The sequence below is a fragment of the Ochotona curzoniae genome, unplaced genomic scaffold, assembly GCF_017591425.1.
Source record: "Ochotona curzoniae isolate NIBS_2020 unplaced genomic scaffold, NIBS_Ocur_1.0 contig_1014, whole genome shotgun sequence".
In the NCBI taxonomy this organism is placed as follows: Eukaryota; Metazoa; Chordata; class Mammalia; order Lagomorpha; family Ochotonidae; genus Ochotona; species Ochotona curzoniae.
Window position 1 is genome coordinate 9276761 of NW_024464920.1, and position 21005 is coordinate 9297765.

The 21005-nt window shown below is 53.6% G+C and overlaps 1 protein-coding gene across 1 annotated transcript in view; it reads right to left on the reverse strand.

The window, feature by feature from the left end:
- ELK3 (ETS transcription factor ELK3) overlaps positions 1-21005 on the reverse strand; it is a 59525-nt gene that overhangs the window by 17010 nt on the left and 21510 nt on the right. The window contains exons 2-3 of the mRNA XM_040980483.1: positions 19246-19454; positions 1449-2252 (exon numbers count right to left, since the gene is read on the reverse strand). Of these exons, the coding sequence (XP_040836417.1) occupies positions 1449-2252; positions 19246-19452 (1011 nt within the window). The 5' untranslated portion in view covers positions 19453-19454. The remainder of the gene's footprint in view (positions 1-1448; positions 2253-19245; positions 19455-21005) is intronic.

The following is a 21005-nucleotide window of genomic DNA, read 5'->3' on the forward strand; positions in this document are numbered from 1 at the left end:
CTGGTCTTCCACGTGGCAGTGAGGACTCAAGTGCTTGAACCATTCTTGCTGTCTCCCAGGGTCTGCATCAAGCAGGAAGCTGGAGTCGGGGGTGGAGGTGGGCATCAAACCCATTCCAACACAGGGCCTGCTAGACCCAAAGCTACCTCTGAATTATGTTTTTTAAATACAAAAGGCTACTACAGTCTTGAGAGTTGGAGCAGCAAGGGCTTTCATATCCCCCCCACTGCACTTTCCTCTGCCCTGTGTTAGATCTCGGCTTTCTCAGAGAAGCCCAGCTCTCAGGGGAGAACCACTAGGTTTGGCACAGCCTTTACTTATTAGGGACTGATATATGACAACCATGGCTCCACAAGGACAAATGCTACAATAAGGTCAATGAACATCTATCGTCTTGTTCTTGCTAACACAAAACAAGGGCTTCTTCAAGGGGACGCTGCTGTACACATTTCATATGCCTTCTCCAGGAGCAACTGGCTCAACTTTCCTAAGGAAGTCATCCTGTAAAAAGGCCTCAATGGCCGGTGCACATGTTATTAGTCATGTGAGGCCACTAAAAGCAAGAAATTCATCAAGCATTGCACAGTTGTGGATATAACAAACCTTTCCTCTTGTGTATAACTTGGTGCCATGTTCAAGTTGAAACAGGGTAGGCCTGGGGCAGGTATTGGGCATAGCAAGACACCACGTGCAACACCTGTATCCCCAGATCAGAGGGGGCCTGCACGTAGGTCCTGGCTCCACTTCCAATTTCAGCTTCCAGCTACAGTGCACCCTTGGGGGCAGCAGCAAGTCACATTCAAGTCCTTGGGTCCCTGCCACTTGCGTGGGAGCCCCAGATGGCATTCCCAGTTCTTGGTTTCAGCTTGGCCTTCTGTCCACATGGACATGTAAGAAAGGAATCAACAGAGAGCATGCACTCTATCTGACTCAAATGTTTTAAAAAAATTATATGTCTCCTCACACAGGAGTCTTACGCAATGGCACTAAACAGGCTAGAAATTACGGTGAGGCCTTTGGAACAAGATCTCAATGAAGTGACCACACTGGATTAAGTCCCCATGGCTTAGTGATGGTTTTTTAAGCAGAGGAGACACTAGGAAAACAGCACCCCAGCCCTGAGCTCCCTCTCACACCGTGATGTTCCATGCCACTACTGGACTCCTCCCACAAGAGCAGCACCACCAGAGATCAGCCAAGAGGACCCGCTGGAGTGGACCGTGAACCTGCAGGACCATGAGCCCACATGAAACCTCTTTTCTTTCTTTAGTTCAGCCACTCTGGTCATTCAGCTCATGAAAAGCTAACTGGATACACACAGCCAGAAGATGGAAAAGCGAATTTCCCTCCTGTTTATGCAGTGACTTGAAAGGAGAGGGGAGAACGTTCTCTTCCACTCTGTTAAGCCAGGCGGCAGGGGCATCCGGGAGGATGGGAGCGACTCTTACCTGTGCAGTGAAGAAGGCTGGGGTGAGGGAGCCCGAGGGGAGAGCTGGGCTGTTGAGGGCAATGGAGCCTAGGTCGGTGCCGGACAGCACCAGCGGGGGCGCGGAGATTTCCAAGCCTTTGGGCTTTTTGGCCTTTGGGGGCAGAGACGGAGACTTGGTCTTGGAGCCCGCCGACAGGTTCAAGGGCTCCAGGGAATCCGAGTCATGGCAGGCTGCCTCGAGGAAGAGGCCTCTGTGTTCAGAGGGGAGGGGTGAGGTGGGAGACAGGGATGGGGACCGGGATGAGGAGGAGGGCGACGAGGAGGAAATGCTGGCGGCAGCGCTGGGCAGCATGAGAGAGGTGATCTTGGCGGAGACGGACGAGGCCAGGAAGGCGGAGGCAGCCGCAGCCTCCGACGTGGAGGGCAGGGATACCACGGGCCTGGTGCTGTGTTTGTCGCTCTTGTTGGTCACAAACCTGATGACAGTCCGGACCTCGTCCAGGGAGGCACCATCTTCGGGTGGCTCGTCGGGCTTCTCGGTCTTGATGGCCTTGAAGGCCTCGGGGCCGTGCTGCAGCGAGTTGATGGTAAAGGAGGAGTACAGGCCCGAGTGGATGTACTCGTTGCGGCTGGCGCTCTTGAGTGCTGCCAGGCCGTGCCTGTGCGCCTCCCGGCCCTCGCCGCTGGGGCCCTTGCCCTCGCCGTCCTGCAGCAGCAGGCCCTCCCGGCTGAGCTCCACCGCGTGCGGATCCATCTTCAGGATCTCCGGGAAGGAGACGAACTTGTACACAAACTTCTGCCCAATCACCTTCTTGATGATGTTCTGTGAACACAGAAGGGAGACACTGAAAAAAGCAGCTTGAGGTGCTGCATGGTGGTTCAACAGGCTGATCCTCTACCTTAAAGCGCCAGATCCCCTATGAGCACCACTTCATGTCCTGGCTGCCTCCACTACCTATCCAGCTCCCTGCTTGTGTGATGGAAAAGTAGTGAACAATGGCCCAAAGCCTTGGGACCCTGTGTCCATGTGGGAGACCCCAAAGAAGCTCCTGACTTCAGATCAGCTCAGTTCTAGCTGTTGTGAACATTTGGGGAGTGAAGCAGCAGATGGAAGCTCTATCTCTCCTTCTCTCTGCAAAGTTATTTTTACTGGAAAGGCAGATTATCTTAAAAAGGAACATGAGCTGGCAAATCTGAGAGATGAACCTGTTGCTGGGACAAACACTAAACGAACGTTCCTGCCAGACACATAGACAGGCATGCGCACACGTGCACACATGCGGGAAGTGGTGGGAGGAAGAATAAAGTGAGAAGCAGAAAAACGAGTTTGGCAATCCAGTTCAGCCAGTTCCAAGGTGGGGGTGGGGCGTGACCGTCAGCGAAGTGATTGACATTTTTGTTCTCATCATCTGTCCAAGGAAGACCATTAGCACTAGTCATCTGGCAACCCCCTGCCCTTTACCAGGGTTGGCATGGCTGCTCTTACTCAGGCCTTATCGAATCAGCATGGCCGACCCCAGAGGAAGGCAGTGGCACTCCCATTTTTCAAGTTAGGAAATCAGCGTGGAAGCTGCTGAGAATTCACCCGGGCACCTGGCCCACCAGTGTGGAGGCCACGCTTCCTCCAGCAGAATACAGCATTGTCTCACCTGCCTCCGGAGGCCGTGAGAATTTGTGAAATAATCATGGGAAAAAAAAGTGTGCCCCAAGCCGGAAGGCAGTGTTGTGAAACTGGTCACTTATGGTCACCAAACACCACAGCATTTTCTTGGGTCATGGAGCCACTCCCCTGCCCCCACACCCCTCCTTTTCATTTTCTGCCAAAACAGCCAGCCACTGGAGGCAAAATGACTGCCCACGTGGAGATGAACGGCATCCCCTTGCGGTTCTTTGGTTTACACCAGTCATTTTCAAAATGCCAGGATGTAAATGACAACTGAAAATGGTCACCAAAGAGGTTACAGCCCTGTGGGAGAAAGGTCGGGGGGACCCCGCAGTTCATCTCTGATTTCTAGCAAAGACTGGACTCATCTTGGGGTTGGCTACAGTGATATGTGTAATCCCCTCAGACACCACAGGACTGTATGTTTATCTAGCAAATGCTCATCAGGTGCCTCTGCCAGTGGCTGACTCAGCAAGGGTCAAGGTGCTGTGGGGAGAAACACAGTCCCCTCAAGTACAAAGAACTAGCACCATCCTATGGAAAAGGTCTTCTGAACACGTCTCATCAATGGCACTTGCTGTAACCTGGTGTGAGCAAATCTGAAAAAAGCCCGTGGTGGGGGAAGGAGGGACAGCAAGATGGCTCAACTGGCTGATCCTTCCCCCTGCAAGCACTGGCATACTATATGGGCAACAGTTTTTTTCCCAGCTGCTCTGCTTCCCATCCAGCTCCCTGCTTGTGACCTGGGGAAGCAGTCGGGGACAGCCCAAAGCCCTGGGACCCTGCACCCAGAAGGGAGACCTAGAAGAAGCTCCTGGCTTTGGATCAGCTCAGCTCCAGCTGTTACAGCCATTTGGGGAGTAAACCAGCGGGTGAATATCTTTTCCTCTGTCTCTTCTTCTCTCTGTAACTCTGACTTTCCAATAAGCACAAATCTTTTTAAAAAAGAAGAAGAAGAAAGAAGAGAAATCCATCAAGGGAAAAAGTCAGAGCAGCAGCTCTGAGTGCCTCTCCACCCCAGGCGGGGCAGGCGGGGCAGGCGGGGCAGGCGGGGCAGGCGGGGCAGGCGGGGCAGGCGGGGCAGGCGGGGCAGGCGGGGCAGGCGGGGCAGGCGGGGCAGGCGGGGCAGGCGGGGCAGGCGGGGCAGGCGGGGCAGGCGGGGCAGGCGGGGCAGGCGGGGCAGGCGGGGCAGGCGGGGCAGGCGGGAGGCCCCCACACACTGCTGCCCTCCCGTGTGGGATAGCAATGGGCCCACTGAGCCCCATGCAACGTGACCTCATCTTCGCACACGCACTAACAGGTGACCCCTCAGGCCGGATGGGCAGTTAAGCACTCCTGGGCCCATGGATAGTGTCTCTGAAGCACACATGGTGAGTCAGCATCACTGGATATGTCCGACCAGCTGGTCTACCTGAGTGAGCCTCGCGAGCACCTTGCCCTGGAAGGTGGGTGCTTTCCCCGCTAGAACTCTAAGGTGTTCTTGCTTTCAGCTCATTATATGTTCCCACACAAGGGAAATTTTTCCTCCCTCAGGCAATTTAAATACGCATCTACACTGGGCAAAGTTATAGGGCCTAAATACACATAGGAAGAGAAATGCCTGATCTGAAACATTATTTTCTGGTAGGTCTCATATACTAATTGCTTTTTTTTTTAATTAAAAAAAAAAAAAAGGAGGGGACTTCCATGTTATTACAGGTCCTGGACATGATGTCTGCCTGAGCAGGCACCGTCATATCCATGAACAAACAGAGGAGTAATTTAGGGCCAATACCCAAGTTGCAGAAGATGGCCTTTCTTCTTAAATAAATAAATAAGTGGGATTTGAAAGGCAATCTCAGCTGAAGCTGGGCCTGGATGTGTTGAAAGGAAAGTATGGGGCAGGGCCCGGCCAAGCGCATGTGGACCAAGTATGATCGGCAGAGGTGGTAACGGGCTGCGGCACGCAGTCCCCGACTCCAGGGAGACCAAGGAGCGAGCCGAGACCAGAGTAAAGAAAGCCAGAAATCGTGTGGCTACCATCGTACGTTCTGTGCTGTGTTCAGAACCTCCACAGGCGTAAGGCAGCCTGCGGTTAGCCAGGATGGAGAGGGCTGGAAGGAGTGGGGAGGGCTGAGGGCTCCAGGGTTCCTTGCGGGGAGTTAAGAAAATGTTTAGGCGCATGTTGCAGGACTGAGCCGCCTCCTCCAGCAGGTGGCAGCTCACCTGTCTGCCTCCACAGGTCCAGGAGACCCATAGTCAGCTTCTACTGGAAGCCGACGCCTCCTCCCCCAGCCTTCCACCACAGTAACATACACCAGCCAGAAGCATCATCACCATGACTTTCACATTCAGACTGAAGCAAAAGCAGAACACAAACACTACCTCTGCCAATCCCAGGACAGTGTGATCAGAATGAACCCTAGGGGGGCTAGTATGATGGTAGAGCAAGGAAAGCTGCCACCTGCAGTGCCAGCATCCCATCCAAGTTCCACTTCTGAACCAGCTCCCTGCTAACACACCTGAGTGGAAGATGGCCCAAGGGCTTGGGACCCTGCACTCAGGTCAGAGACCACATGGAGCTGCCAGCTTTGACCCGACCTGGCCCGGCCATGGCCTTTGCAGTCATTCGGGGAGTTAACCAGTGGATGGAAGTGCATAAGGTCTTTCTCTCTCTGCCTCTTCCTCCCTGTAACTCTTTCAAATAAAATAGATCTTTAAAAAAAAAAATCAGCCTCTTAGAAGGCTGTGCCTGTTCTTGCTTCATCTAGAATCCTGGGTGGCATGCCCCGCCCCCCACCCAGTGGAACTGCATCTAACTTAGATATCTCAGCAAGCAGAGGGGACAGGATGATTCATTTAGCTGGGGTCAGATAAGATACAGGAACAGCCTATGGTGCCTAACACGGAAGCTCCACAGTGAAGAAACCTCACAGGAGACATTAATTCCCTTGGGGGGGGTGGGGGGCCGCCAGCTGGCCTGCAGGGAACAGCAGCCCTACGCCAGGGCTCTGCGCAGGTGGCCCGGGAGGCCCACAGAGGTGAGGCAGACACTAACCAGGCCTGCAGCTGAGCTCAGCCAGAGCTGAGGCCTTCCAGATGAGGAGGGAGTGGCCTAGCTCCCTGGAAGAGGCCACAGCATGGCCCCCTGCCCCCTGGCCCTCCGGCCCTGGGCAAGAGCCCAAAGTGCAGAGTCCTGGCACCGAGACCCACAAAGAGATTGGATTCCATGTTCATCCCGGTACATCCTCCATCCACACTGAGGAGCTGTGCAAAGGTGGGGAGGACAGAGCTAAGGACAGCAGATACTGCGCTGAATACGTGGTGTAATATGCCCTGCTCTTCAACAGGGGAGCTCCAACCCACTTTCCGCCTCATGAGGTGGGTGACATTCGGAGGAAAGCTCACGCTGCAATACTACATGTTGGCTCTGTGGGCTCTACTGTTCACCTGTTGGCAGGAGGAGGGAAAGTAGCACGTCCACGGTGGCTCCACTGCTTTAATGAAATTTTCTATGTATTAACAAAAACAGAAAGAAAAACCAATCTTTCAAGGTGTAGAAGAAAATGTAGTGGTGACTTTAGATGCTTTGCTTCTCTGCATGTCCACATTTTGAAAAGGACATTTAATCTACATCCTTTGTCAAAGTAAAATTTATCTACTTATCAGGAAGAGGAAGAGGAAGAGAATTATCTTCCATCTCTTGGTTTTGTCTTATTCCCCTAATGGCTGCCATGAACGGGTCTAGCTCAGGCAGAAGGCCAGAGCTTTGCTGGGGGTCTCCCACAGTGGGTGAGGGGCCCAAGCATGTGGGCCGTCCGTCGCTGCTTTCCCAGGCACATCAGCAGGGAGCTGGAGCAGAAGTGGAGCAGCTGGGTCTCAGGCTGCTGCTCCTCTGGAGTATCAGTGTCACACCGCTACACCACCTCATCAGCCTCAAGACTTTTATTTATTCAAAAGAGGAAGAAACAGGCTCTAGTAAGCTCCCTAGCCCAAGGTCACACCGCTTGCAATGGGTGGCGCTGAAGCTGAACCCAGCAGGGCCTAGAGCTGAGCAGCGCCATGGCCGCCCCTCCCCCAGGCCCAGGGGTTGGTGTTCCCTGGTCCCTGGGGGTGGCTAGCTGCAGGGTGCCAGGGACAGTGGCTCTGTCCATGGCTCCTACTTGAGCACACTTACAGCCAGCCCCTTGTAAGAGGGGCCGAAGCCCCCAAAAGGGCTGGGTTTTTTGTTTGTTTTTAACATGAAGCAGAGCTGACCTAACCCACTGGCAGAGTGCAGCCCAGTGGTCTGTGCACACCGGACCCAGAGGCACCAGGCACCCAGCTGTTCCACGGCAGCAGCCTGGAGACAGGAGTGTGACACCCAGGAGACTACAGAGTGCATGTCTACATCCACAACCCACAGTGGCCCCAGTTGGCCCACGCCTCAGAGCCAGGGGCCCTAAGGGCTAAGATGGTACAGACAACCAATTGCTGGCATGGGACAGACCTGGGTTAGACTCCCAGCCTCCCGTCTACTCTGGTCTTGGGGAAAGATACAGAACTTCTAAGGGCCTCAGTCTACGCCCCCCTAGAATGGGAATGCAAACACCTTGCTTCCTTAGGGATGCCCCACCCATGTACAATTTTCAGACATGAATTCTCACCCAGTGAGATTCTGCTTAGCAAGCAATGATCTAATCAGACACGACGCTTGTCGTGACACATCACCTTTTTGTTTTAGTCCATCTTTCAGAACTCAGAAGTGCTTGCCCAGATACCTGCCTGGACAGCCACAGAGGTGGGTGACGCAGGCTCATGCCTAAGCGCCACCACAGGCTGACCCCGGCAGAACAGATGAAACCCCAAGGCTGTGTACCAAGCCCACAGTCAGCTCCCCGCCTCAGGCTCCTGTCCAATCCTTGAGACTTCCACTGTGGGCAGCGAGCCACCCAGGTGTAGCCCCCAGCAGCTGCAGGAACACCAGGAACACGCCCCCTCCACCCCCAACAACCCTCACTCAGCTGGAGCAGGAAGGCCTTGCCTGGGGCTGCCCCAGGAGCTAGGCAGGGCTGCATTCACTCACATTCCCACTTGCACACTCTGCCCCTACGGCCACCTTCTCAGGATACCACCCTGCCATTCCAGCTGCCCCCCACCTCTCTGGAGGAAGGTGTTCTTAGCACCTGGGGACACTGTTTCATGCCTGGCAGTGCTGAGCCACAGAGGGAGGAGTCTCCCCTAAACACAGCCCTTGCTGCCCTGAGCATGCTGGATGGGAGAGGAACCTGGCAGGGTCCCAGGGACCCGGGCATCCCATGCTGGAACTCGAACCCTTGTCCAACTGCTGTATAGCTCACAGCTCGGGGTGTCCGGCCTCCCTCCTGGCTCTTTAAGCACTCACTGGTACTCTCTCAATACAGCAGAACGCCAAACCTGCTCCCCGAACACAAGCCTTCCCCTAAGGGAACCACTAATGGGGCCTTCCTGTACTCACCGGTGATCCCCGCAGCTGGCAGGTGGTGCTGGGGGAATCAAGAAGTTAGAGGCAGCCCGAGAGCACATTCCCATCCTGGTCCCGCCACCCTGACACCTGGCCGTGTCTCCTCAGGGCCCTTCCTTGCTACAGGAGTGCCATGCTGGGCCAGCCGTCCTTCCCAGGCAGCCTGCCACATGGCGGATGATGATGGTGGCTCGTGTCTTACTCACTCCTCCTCCACTCATTCCATTTGGCACTGCCACCCCCAGGCTCTGAAGGGGATGCCAGAAGCAGTAAGGCGAGGCAGACCCCAGCCTCCTAGGCTGGGCACTCTCACTGACCAGCTGCCTCACTTTGGTTCTGTTACTTCAACCTCTCCACCTCTATAGCGGGCATACTCACTCACCCCAAGAGGTCAGAGGCATCAACACCCCCCCACCCCCGGGCTCAGCACCAAGCTCAGAACAGAATGCCCTACACATGTGAGGTGGGCCAACTCCTGCCAGTCTGAGATGGGAGACACAGACCAGCTTGTCGGAGGTCAGATGGGAGGTAGGAAGAGGCTGTGCAGCACAGCTTGGGTGGTGGCACCATTCTGTTCACATGTCCACCTAACCAATGATGTTTCCCTGCAGCAAACAGCTTGGCAGCATCAGTGTCCACACCAGCCAATGTGGTCCATGTAGAGCTGGGCAGCAGCCTGGCGTCAGTGGACTTGGCCAGGTTGCCAGAGCACCATGGGCAACACAGCCTCATCCACACACTATAGATGGGGCTCCTGTTTCTTAGCAATTGCCTGATCTGGGGGAGCAACGAGAGCCTCGGGAAGCTGGCTGCCAGGCAGGTGCAAGATGGGCAATGCCCCCAAGTGACACCCAGAGGCTGCTCCCCACCCCGCAGCCCAGCCCTTGTGCCAGCTGGCCACTGTCTCCCAGCCCAAGGTGACCCAACCTCAAGAACTCCAGGAAGCAGCTCGGCCACTCGGCAAGTACCCAAGTGGCAACCAGGACCAAAAGCTGGCACACAGCCCCGGTGCTCCCCTGGCCCACAGGCAGAGGCCCAGCTGCCATCTGTTTAACTTCAGATCATTTGAGCAGCGGATGGCAAAAAAGGACACCAAATTAGACACTCCAGGTTGTCAACACTCAGACCTGAGGCTGGGCAGTGGCTGCTTCCATACATCAAATACCTCCCGCTTAGCAGAGGGCCTGAGTTTGAATCCCAGCTCTGCTCCAACTCCAGCTTTCTACTAATGTACATGGGAGATTTGGATGGAATTCCAAGCTCCTGGCTTTGGCCTGGTCCAGCCCTGGCCTGGGGTTATCCGGGGAGTGAACCTGCATTTAAGAGGTCTGCCCCCTTTCTCTGGGCCTTTCCAATCAGGCAGGCGGTGGGCCTGATATACACGACTGATTAATAGTGCATTTTCCTGTTGTGACTGCACACCCAGGTTAAAATGAATCACCCAATTAAGTTACAAAGGTGCCGCGTTCCACTCCCAGGAACATGTTGCCAATGACTTTGCCTTTGCTGTTCTCCTCTCAACCCTTCCAATTAAGTAGCAACCACGCAGGACACGGTGAGGGCAAGCTGAGAGGTTGCTGTGGAGACGAGAGGATTTCTCATCGCATCACCATTTTCATCTCTTGATGAGAAGTGAGCTGGCAGAGCGCTAGGCATCCCGAGGCGGGGGAGCGGGGGGGGGGGGGAGGATGAACATTCACTGCCAACAACAATCACAACAACAAAGACAAAAGCTCGGCTGGATGGAAAGAGAGGAGGGCTTGGGGAAGCTTCCAGGGCTCTCTCTAGCAACCCAGGGAGCTGGCGTTGTGAGCTCAAGCGGCTGTTCGCCCTCCGTGAATGCCAGATCCCACCACCTTCCTGCCTCCTCCATCCAAAGGGCTCCACAGGTCCTCCTAGTGGACATGTGATGAGGCCAACTTGGCCAGCAGGCACCCCTGCCCACTCCTCCCCCCAGTCACGGTCACTGGCCAAGATCATGGCCGTGGGGTCCAAGTGTGCACTGACCACAATGCCAAAAAGGAGAGACACAGATTTGTATTTCTAAAATGCAGGCTCTTGCCTCCAGTCCTTTCTGGACTCTCCCTCACTGCATGCCAACTCCTCCACATGCTATGGACATGCTCTATCCCCCCACTCACCTCCCCATCTCTCCCCCTTTTGCTAAATAAACTCTGTGCTTGGAGAAGCCAAGCATTCTAGCTCGCTCGCTCTCTCATACACACTCCCGTGTCTCCCTGCACAGCGGGATAGCCGCTCCCATCTTCCATCTGGCAAACCCATTTTTGTTCCTCAAGCCCCAGGCCAAGTATGCTGACCTCCAGAGCCCTTCCCTCTGCCTCTACTCCCTCTTCGCCGCTCCCGGGGATCACAGAGATGCCGGGACTTTCCAGGAGGAACTCCAGTAGCTCTAGGAAGATGACCTTGCAGAGCCATCATGTAGATCGCTGTGTAACCAAGTTAAGCCACTGCATGGGATGCTGGTACAGCTTCCTGCTGATGCATCTAGAAGGCTGCAGATTGATGACCCAAGGACTTGGGCTCCTGCCGCCCACATGGGAGACCTGGATGAAGCTCCTGGCTGCTGCAGTTGGCCGGGCCCAGCCCTGGCTGCTGTAGACACTGGGGGCAAACTGGTGGATGGAAGCGTATGTGTTGCGGCTCCCTCTTTCCAACAGTCTTGTCTTTTAAATTAGCAAATCCTATTATATATTCTTTACTTGATGGGTTTGTGTCCCCATTCGTAAGGGCACAGGGGGTCTATCTTTAAAGGACTGGCTGGAGAAAAGACAGGTGGTAGAAAACAAAAGGAGAGGGGACATATTAACTAAAAACCTCTCCAAACCTACTCAAGAAGTGAGCATCGTTGTTATTGCTAGTACTCTTCCTGCCCACACTCAGGCCTGCCCTGGGCAGAGGTACCTCTCCTCTCCAGCCTAAGATGACACATTTAGAAAACGCTGGGGATTGGCAACATGGCCCAGTGGGTTAAGCTGCCACCTGCAGCACCAACGACCTGTGTGAGTGCCAGCATAAGTCCCAGCTGCTCCACTTCTGATCCAACCCTGTGCTAATGTACCTGGAAATACAGCAAAGGATGGTTCAAGTCCTTGGGCCTCAGTACCCATGTGGGAGACCCAGACGAGGCTACCAGCTCCTGGTCTCAGCCTGGCTACTGCAGCCATCTGAGGAGTGAGCCAGCAAATTGAAGATTTTTCTCTGCCTAGACTTCTTCGTCTCTGTAACTCGGGCATGCAAATAAAATGAATCTCTACAAATCAAGTCTGGGGCTAGGTGTCTGGTCTAGTGGTCAGATCCGTGTGAGAGGTCCAGCTCGGCTTGCAGTGCCAGGCTCCTGCTGCTGCCCACCCTGGGAGGCAGCAGATAATGGTTCAGGTAGCTGGCTCCCTGCCACCCACATAGGAGACCTGGCCTGAATTCTGAGCTCTTGCCTTTCACCTGGCCCAGCTTTGCTGACTGTAGGTAACTGGGCGAGTGAACCAAACATATGGGAGATCGACTAGTCTGCCTGTCTCTGCCTTTCAAATAAACATATTTCAATAATTTTTTTAAAGTCTTCAGCAGAGGAAACAGACATCTGGGAAAACCCGAACCACCACACCCCTCCTAACAGGTGCATTAGAGAATTCACAGAAGCCCAGGAGGAGGAAGGCATGTCACAGGCCAAGCACAGATCACGGCCCCTGCTAATCCCGGGTGGGAGCCATCAGGTGTGGCTCTTGCTCCCACTTAGTCATCTGTGAAAGCCAACAGCTCGACTACTTTAGTCTCGGCAATGCTGAGCCCCTGCTAGACAGGGCTTGTCTTCGCCAGCCCTGCTTCTTCCCCAGGGGCACCTGGCACACGTGCTGACGCAGGACAATGCCCCCATCATGCAATCTAGCGACACACCTGTCACCTGCCATAGGGTCTAGAATGTCTGTTCTGCTGACCCCGCCTCTCCAAGGCCCTCCTAATTTGTGTGTGATGTTGAAAATGTTAACTGAAGTTCAGAACTGGAAACTGGAGGGTATTTCAAAAAGTATGCGGAAAGATGGACTGAAAAGATAGTACTGAAAGTTTATTCCATTGCCAAAAATTTGGAAATTCACACATTGTTTTTTCTGATAATGCACATTTTCCACAAACTCTTTGAAGACTCCTCACGTGTGTACATATTATAGGCTGAAGTATGTCGCCGCCCACTCCCCCAAACTGTACCTGTAAAAGCAGCCCTGCTTGGAAATAGGGCCTTTCCAGATGTAACCAGGTTAACATCAAGTAATTTAGCATTAGGGTGAGCCCTAACTCAGGAACTGGGGCTCCGGCAAGCACAGGGCGTTCTGGGGGCAGAGATACAAAGGAGTAGTCCCTGTGACAACAGACAAGGGCCAGAGTGACAGCCACCCCTGGGAGCTGGGAAGAGACAAGAATGCATTCTACCTGGAATCTTGCAGGGATGACCCCAGACATGGGGCATTCAGAGCTGCCAGGGAGCAGGTTTCCCTTAGAGCCCCTGCCCCCCGAGGTGTGATCATCTGTTAGAGCAGCCCCAGGAAACGAATACACAGCAACAACCAAAAGGCGGTGGTGCTTTACAAGTGTGTCGTGGCCCTGACGTCAACTTTCCTCAAACAAGCAATGTGCTCCACATTTTATCCCTTCGCTCGTCCCTTTAGCGTTTACTGTGCAATTACTATATGCTAGAGCCCACGCAATGTAGCAGGGCAACAAAAGACGGTTTTGCAAGGAGAATAGTTCTGTAACCAGATGGCTGACATGATGCAGTTTTACAAGCATGGACGACAGAAAAGATTTACTGAGCATGCACTCCACATCAGCTCTGAGTCCAAATGCCACCAGGGAAGGCACCAGGCCCAGCCCTGCTTCCCAGGGGCAGAGCAGAGACTCAGACAGAAAGGCAGCTGGATTCTAACCTCAACCATGCTGAAAGGTGGTGGGGCTGCCCCTGAGGAGCAGACAGGACACGCAGACTTGCTCCAATCCGGAGTGCGTGGGGGAAGTGTGTGATATACTCAGTGGGCCAGGAAGACTTCTTGAAATATGAAAGCATCCCAGGAGCCAACTATTCAGAACAGTTTAGAATAAAAATAGCCAACTGAGTTGGGAAAGCGACAACCCCCTCTGCAGTCATTAAGCATCAGGATACGGGACGGGGCAGGTTCTTGGCAGCTGGTAAGCTGCATCCCACATCAGAGTTGGGAGAAAATATCCTGAGCGTACTTGAATCCAAAAAAAAAAATGTGTGTGGAAAATGGAACGAAGGATTTTTAAAAACTCAAGAAATCCAGCCATAGTTTTGTCATCAATGCATTTTTCATGAATTTCTTTGGGTTAAGGATTTTGATTTTTGTGCACTAAAATAGACTAGTCTTTCAATTTCCAAGTTCCCTGAGCTTCTCAAGTATCTGGCGATGCCTCATGGCACCTGCACATCCTGTGTACTGTTTTCACCCCTGCTGCTGTGCTAACACAGCTCATATCACTGTACCCACAGGCTGGGCACTAGACCCAAAGGAGAGGCAGGCCAGGTGCAGAGTGCTGAAGTCCACTGCTTGTAGCATCAGGCCTTGGCACACAACCCAGAGATCCTGCTACGAGGCCCCAAAGGCAGAGGGGTAACTTTAGAGGAACCTTTAAGAAACCCCAGCCACCTGAGCTGCCAAGTACCCTCAGGGGCCCGCTTCAGTTCCAGAATCTTCCCCTGTGTCCATGTTTAATATTCTTGCATGAGCTAAAAACATAGCCTATACCCTAAGAAAAATAACGTTACTTTCATGTTTGCCTCCTTGGGCCAGGAAATGTCAGTGAAGAGGACAAACCCAGGTGTGACGCGAGGGCCAGCCAGGGACACATGAGGACAGAAGCAAGGCAATGGTCCCCAGCGGGACAGGGTGTTTGTGGACACTTGCCATAGGCAGCTGCGAGGCACTACTGAATGAGGGGCTCAGAGGGCTAGACACACGCAGGGGCCCTGGCTTCGTGCTTGCCAAGACCCTGCACAAACCCCTCTGGCTAGAAACTGAGCCACTCAGACTGCACTTTCTGCACATCCAAACGGTCAGACGCTGCTGAGCCCATTTCGATCCCAGCAAAGCTGGAAGCAGATCACACCCACCCAGAATATAGCACAGCTTCTTGCCGGCTCTGTCCCCAGCCCCCTTCCTCTCCCTCTCCTCCAGGCCTCTCTTCCTCTCCTACCCCCACCTTGCCCTCTTCCTTTCTCGTCCTCTTCACACTATTAGGAGTCTCAAGGGTTTGGACATGGTTTGAGCATCTCCTTCCAAGGTTCAGGTGCTAAAGCTTAGTCTCCAGCATAGCACTGTTGGGAGGTGGTGGCCCTTTAAGAGGTGGAGCTTGTTGGAAAGTAATTAGGACAATGGAAGTGACCATTATGGTAAGTAGGTGGCCATTAGCCCACGTGTGTAATAACAGCTGAAGAAAGTGAGAAAAACATGAGAATTTAGAAAAACAAAATTTGAAAGATAAAGTTACACAGCAACAAGAAGATAGAAACCCTCCAACCACTGGCTCGGCCTGCTGATGGCCGCCACCGTCAGGGCTGGGCCGGTCAAAGCCCGGGGCTCCTGCCGTGCTCCCCAGTTGGCAAGAGGCCCAGTGATTCAGACACCCTCCTCTGCTCTCCCAGACATCAGCAAGGAGCTGGGCTGGAAGAGGAGCGTTGGGACTTGAACCAGCACCCACATGGGACGCTGGCAATGCAGACAGCAGTTTAACTCACTACATCACAGTGCCAATCTTGAGAAATGAAAATATATATGTATATTTATATACATAAATATGTATTTAAATATATAATATAGATATGAAACATAACAAGGAGGACCCAGCGTCATGTGTAGTAGGTTAAGCTGCAGCCTACAGCACAGGTATCTCATGGGTGCCAGTTTGAGTCTCAACTGCTCCACTTCTGATCTTGCGCCTTGCTAATGACCTGGAAGGGCAGCCAAAGCTAGAACAGGTCCCTGGACCCCTGCACCCACCTGGAACACCCAGAGGAGGCTCTTGGCTCCCAGCTTCAGACTGGCCCAGCCCAGGTTGCTGTGGCCATTTGCGGAGTGAACCAGCAGCTGAAGATCTGCCTCCTGTCTCTCCTTGTCTCTGAAACTTTGGCTTTAAAAGAAATGAACTTTTTTTTTTTTTTTTTGGTAAGAAAAGAAAGGAAAAAAGGATGGAAGGAAGTGGAGCGAGTAAACAAGTCCTGGAAGCAGACAGCAGTCACATCCAAGCAGCTGCCCATCCTCTGTCTGGTAGGCGGGCTTTGGCCCTCACTCCGGGGCAGTGCACGGGAACCCCCTGCTCTCAGCAAGCTCCTGGGAGCATTTTTTGGGGGGAACTCCATATTCGGAAAACCCCCACGTGGTAATTTCCCAGAAGAGGGAGAAGGGGAGGGGAAGCGGGGGAGCCGTGTGCATATCTAAATGCCACTCTGTACAGACTGGGCGCTCCGTCCTTCACCGAGACACCTGCCAGTTTTGCTGCCTCGCTCACCACTACTGGATCTCAATTCTGTCTGAACCGTTTCTTTCTTGCATGAACCTGCAGGGCGGGTATTGTGGCTTCACAGTAAAGCCTGTGTCCCCCAGGGGGCGCTGACTGCAGCTCCAGGCCGCTGCACTTCTGATCCCACTCCCTGCCCACACACCCAGGAAAAGCAACCGGAGGTGGCCCCAAGCACTTGTGCTTCTGCCACCTGTGCTGAGACCCAGATGAAGGTCCAGACCCCTGGCTTTGGCCTGACCCAGTGCCAGCTATTGTGTCCACCCAGAATATTAACCAGTGGACAAAAGATCTCTTGAACTTTTTCAAATAATAAAACTTAAAGCAAACAAACAACAACAACAACAACAACAAAAAAAAAACCCCAAGAACCTCCAGTCACATCTCTGCTAACAGGACTAAGGTAGTACTTGAGGGACACTGGTCAGGTCCCACGAGGAGTATGTCTGTCTGTCCCTCCCTCTGTCGCCAGCAGAGCTGAAGGGGCACAGTGCTCTGGAGCATCTCAGCACGGTAAGCTACATCAACCTCTTTTGTTTATAAGGCACCCAGCCTTGGGCATTTTGTTACAGGAATAGAACAGGACTTTCCATCATGCCTGAGAGCACGCACAAAGTCAAGCAGCCACGTAAACGTCCCTGGGCCCACGCGTGAGGCAGAATGAAAGGCCCTATCTGCCCGACACACCTGCGGAACACACCAGACACTGCAGAAGCCCGCCCTCCCCGTGGCCTGCAGCTCACTGCTCTGTTCTCCGCTCCCATGGCCAGACTTCCTGTTCCACCGCAGCAGGGCAGGCTGGGGGGCGGGGGGTGGGGGCTGTGCTGGTAGCCAGATCCCAGACCTGAGGCTCAATCTGGCATGTGGTGTTTGCAGGGATTTTTTGATGATAATCTAAAATGTCTATGGTTTCAATTAGCCACAGACAGTTAGAGGGTCTCCCTTAAACACAGACGTTCAAAGGTGCAGGAAATGAAGGGCCCAGAAGGCGTGTGTGTGTGTGGTCAGGCTCTGCCTCCTGCTGGCTGCCAGCACTCAGGCAGGGCTCTCACTCCAGGCCTCCATGTTGACCCTGAGCAGGGAGAGCAGGAGGCTGGCAAGCGGCACCTGTTGGTCCCACAGGGGTCACACCACGGTCCAAAGGAGCCGAGGAGAGGCCTGCATGCAACACGGCACCACAGATGCTCTCCAGGGAGGCAACAGATCCATTAGCTCCTGGGCTGAAGGAAGCCTCCCCACGGGCAGCAGAACCACGAACAGCTTGCAGCCTTGCCAACTTGCAGCCTGCCAGCCCCCAGGCCCATGCAAAGAGGGAGGTGGATAAACCCCAGACACACAGGCAGGACGACTTCTTGTCCAGGCCACCTTGATTGGAAACGCTGAAGATACTCCAAGTCCCAGCCCCTGGCTCCAGGGCTCCTAGCAGCTCTAAAAGACCCCATTGTGTGCCCCACCACCTGGGCGGGGAGGAGGGGAGAGGGCGAAGGCAGAGCATCTCGCATCCGCAGGTCTCTCACGGCGCACCGTCCCCAGCAAGTGCTTTTATGTCTTAGTAGGCTGCTGTATTAAGTCGGGATTAATTAATTGCCACATTAAAGGAGAGCACCTTTAGCATTTCAATGCCATAATCACACGCAATTACGATCCTATAAAGCAACACTTTATAATTAATGATGTCTCCACTTCCTGAAATGTGTAATCCTTATGTCTGGAATTCCAAAGAGGCTGACAGAAGGAAGGTGCTAAATATAGACCTAGAACTAATACTTAAAATCGGCGTTTAATTCACTTTTCAATACGAACAGTAAAACCAGAACAGAGGCCCACCGTTGGGAGACTCCTAAGTGAGGCTAAATATTCAGCAACCATCCTTGTGGCCTAGCAGGTGCACAAATGGATTTTTTTCCCAGAAATGCATTAAAACTCACTGACTGTGGCAGATAGTATTATAGTTTTATTTAAAAACCAAAGACAAAAACCTCGGTTTCACCTTAGTAACTTAAAATGATCAAAGTGTTTCCTTTCCATTAGGGAGGTTTCCCCAGAAGCTGCGAGTGCCATGCACCTGTCATGATGCTATGAGTTCCTGCGCTCCAAGCATGAACACTCAGCAGCAGTCCTTTAGGGGTCCTGAGACTGGTACTGTGGGAATCCCATCTCTTAAATGGGGCCACAGAGGGACAGGCGCTGGGCACAGTGGTTAAGATGCCACACTGGGCTCGAGCCCCAGCTCCCATTCCAACCCCAGCTTCCGGCTCATTTGTACCCCGGGAGGCAGCAGGTGACGGCTGAGTTCTCAGGCACCTGCCTCTCTCACAGGAGACCTAGGCTGAGTTCTCTGCCTGACCCCAACCCCACTGGTCGGAGGTACTGGGAAGTGAACCAACAGCTCAAAGATCTGTGTCTGTCTCATTCTCAAAGAAGAAATGGAAACTAATTTTGAAAAGTAAAAACAAGGGCACAGACTGGTGAGGAACTCATGTGCCTGAGCGACTAGGTACAAGGCAAGGCCCACTGATGGAATTGCAGGCTAGATGCGAAAAACAGAATCTGCAGACCTTAGCGCCCATGCCGCCACGCTAACAGGCCAAGGTCAGGGAAGCCCCTGGCGCCTGCTTTATCATGAGACAGTTATTCAGCCAGCCATAGCAGAAATGCAGAGGGAAGCAAACTTGACCCATAGTCACATCCACAGGGCTGCTGGAAATGGGGGTGGGGAGGAAGGTGTCCTCAAGACTGGGGCATGGCACAGTTCACAAAACCACTGCCTGCAGAGCCTGCAGCCCATAGGAGTGCTGGTTTGAGTCCGAGCTGCTCCACTTCCAACCCAGCTTCCTGCCTGTGGCTGGGCAAAGCAGTGAAGCTTGGCTCAAGTCCTTGGATCCCTGCACCCATATGAGCGACCTGGACAAAGCTCAGCTCCGGCCACAGTGACCCTCTGGGGAAGGAACCAGTGAATGGAGACTCTCTTTGCCACTCTGCCTTTCAAATACAGATAAACACTTTTATTAAAAAGTCCCTAGAGCCATTTTTCCTTCAAAACAAAGCTTTCTTCTAACTGGAGCCTCGGTCCAACATCACCTGCCTTCAAGTGAGGCAGGGAGGTGCGTCCTCCCCCACACACAGGTGGGCCCAAGGTCAAGGGTTTACCTTGTCATAGTAGTAGCGCAGGGCCCTGCTCAGCTTATCGTAATTCATGTTTGTCTTGTTTTTCCGCAGTCCCCACAGCTTGGCCACTTCTTCGGCTTTGAGGAGCTTGAATTCACCATCGTTCGATGTCCAGCAGATCAAGTGCTCATGTTTGTGGTCCAGCAGCAACTGCAACAGGAACTGCCACAGCGTGATTGCACTCTCCATGCCTGTGGGAGAGAGGAGAGGGGCTGGGTCACAGCAGGGCTCCAGGCGCAGACCCCTCCCAACCTGCGGGGGGGGGGGGGGTCAGGGTGGCTCGGCAGCCCCACCCCTCCCCTCCCCTCCAGCAAACCCAATAGACAGGAGCCTTCCCTTCCTGCCCAATGGGTCCCTGTGCACTGACCCCTTCCTGGCTGTGCTTTCCCAAGCAGCCAGGGTCCAAGCTTGGATTTGCCAAACACGTCCGCTACACACACCCTGCAAGCGACAGCCCCACACTGGCAACACAGGATGACTGAGATGACCCCTTCCGGAGTCCCCACTCACAGCACTAACCCTGGCCACTGCTTGTCCACGTCTTTGTCTCTAGTGATCACTTGCTCCCTCCAACTCCACCACCCCACCCTGCGCCAAGGGCTTTGCTGTGGGACCTGGGCTGTGACAGTCCCTCCCTGCTGCGTGATGAGCTTTGAGAAGCGAGTGCGGGTGGCCCTAACGCACAGATGCCTGGACCTGAAGGGAAGGTCACTGCCGGCCAGGGAGCCTTGCCCTGTCTTGGGACAGGCCATGTATCCGCTCCAGCCCTGGAAGCCCGAGTAAGCGATGCTGCTTGTTTTTACAGGAAGGCCTACACAACGGTTTTGTTGTTAGGATGCCTTTTAAATATATATATATATACTTATTCATTTATTTATTTGGAAGTCAGAGTTAGAGAAACAGAGGGCTCCCATCTCCTGGTGTACTCCCCAGATGGCTGCTGGGCCTTGCGGAAGCCAGCAGCTTCATCGTGGTCTCCCACATGGGTGGCAGGAGCCCAAGCACTTGGGTCGTGCTCTACTGCATTTCTAGGTACATAAGCAGGGAGCTGGATCAGAAGCAGAGCAGACAGGACTTGAACCCACGTTCATAGGGGATGCTGGTATTGCAGGCAGCAACCCCAGCTACTACGCCACAGCACTGGCCCCAACAGTTTCCCTCTGACCGCAGTGAGCGTAACTGCTGTTCCTTCTGCCCAAAATGATGCTCCCTGGCTTTGGAGCCCCGAGACCACCTCACTCCCACCCCTGGCACAGCTCAAGTGGAACCAGCTACAGCGTTTCAGCTTCAGTCATTTGAGGGCATTCAAGGCAATGTGTGTAGATTCTAAATAGTGATGATGGGTTTGTCTTACCCACATTCATTTAATCAAGCAAGACTGGAACAGGGAGGGCATCTAGCCCAGAGGTTCACGTGTCGCCTGGGAAGCTTGCATCCTGTGGCAGAGAGTTTAAGTCTCAGCTTCCCTTCCGATTCCAGATCCCTACTAATGCACACCCCAGGAGGCAGCTGGGTCCCCAGCAATCACGTGGGAAACCCAGAGTGAGTTCCAGGCTCCTGATTTCCACCAGGCCAGCTCTGCCTACTGTAGTCATCTGGTGGGTGAACCAGGAGATGGAAAAATCTTTTTCCGCCATTCAAACACATGAAATAAGTTTTAAAAAATGAAGTGGGTAGATTGGCCTCAAAGGTTTCACCTGTCACAAGCAGCAACCTCTGTGCTGATGTGGGCAGGATGGGGC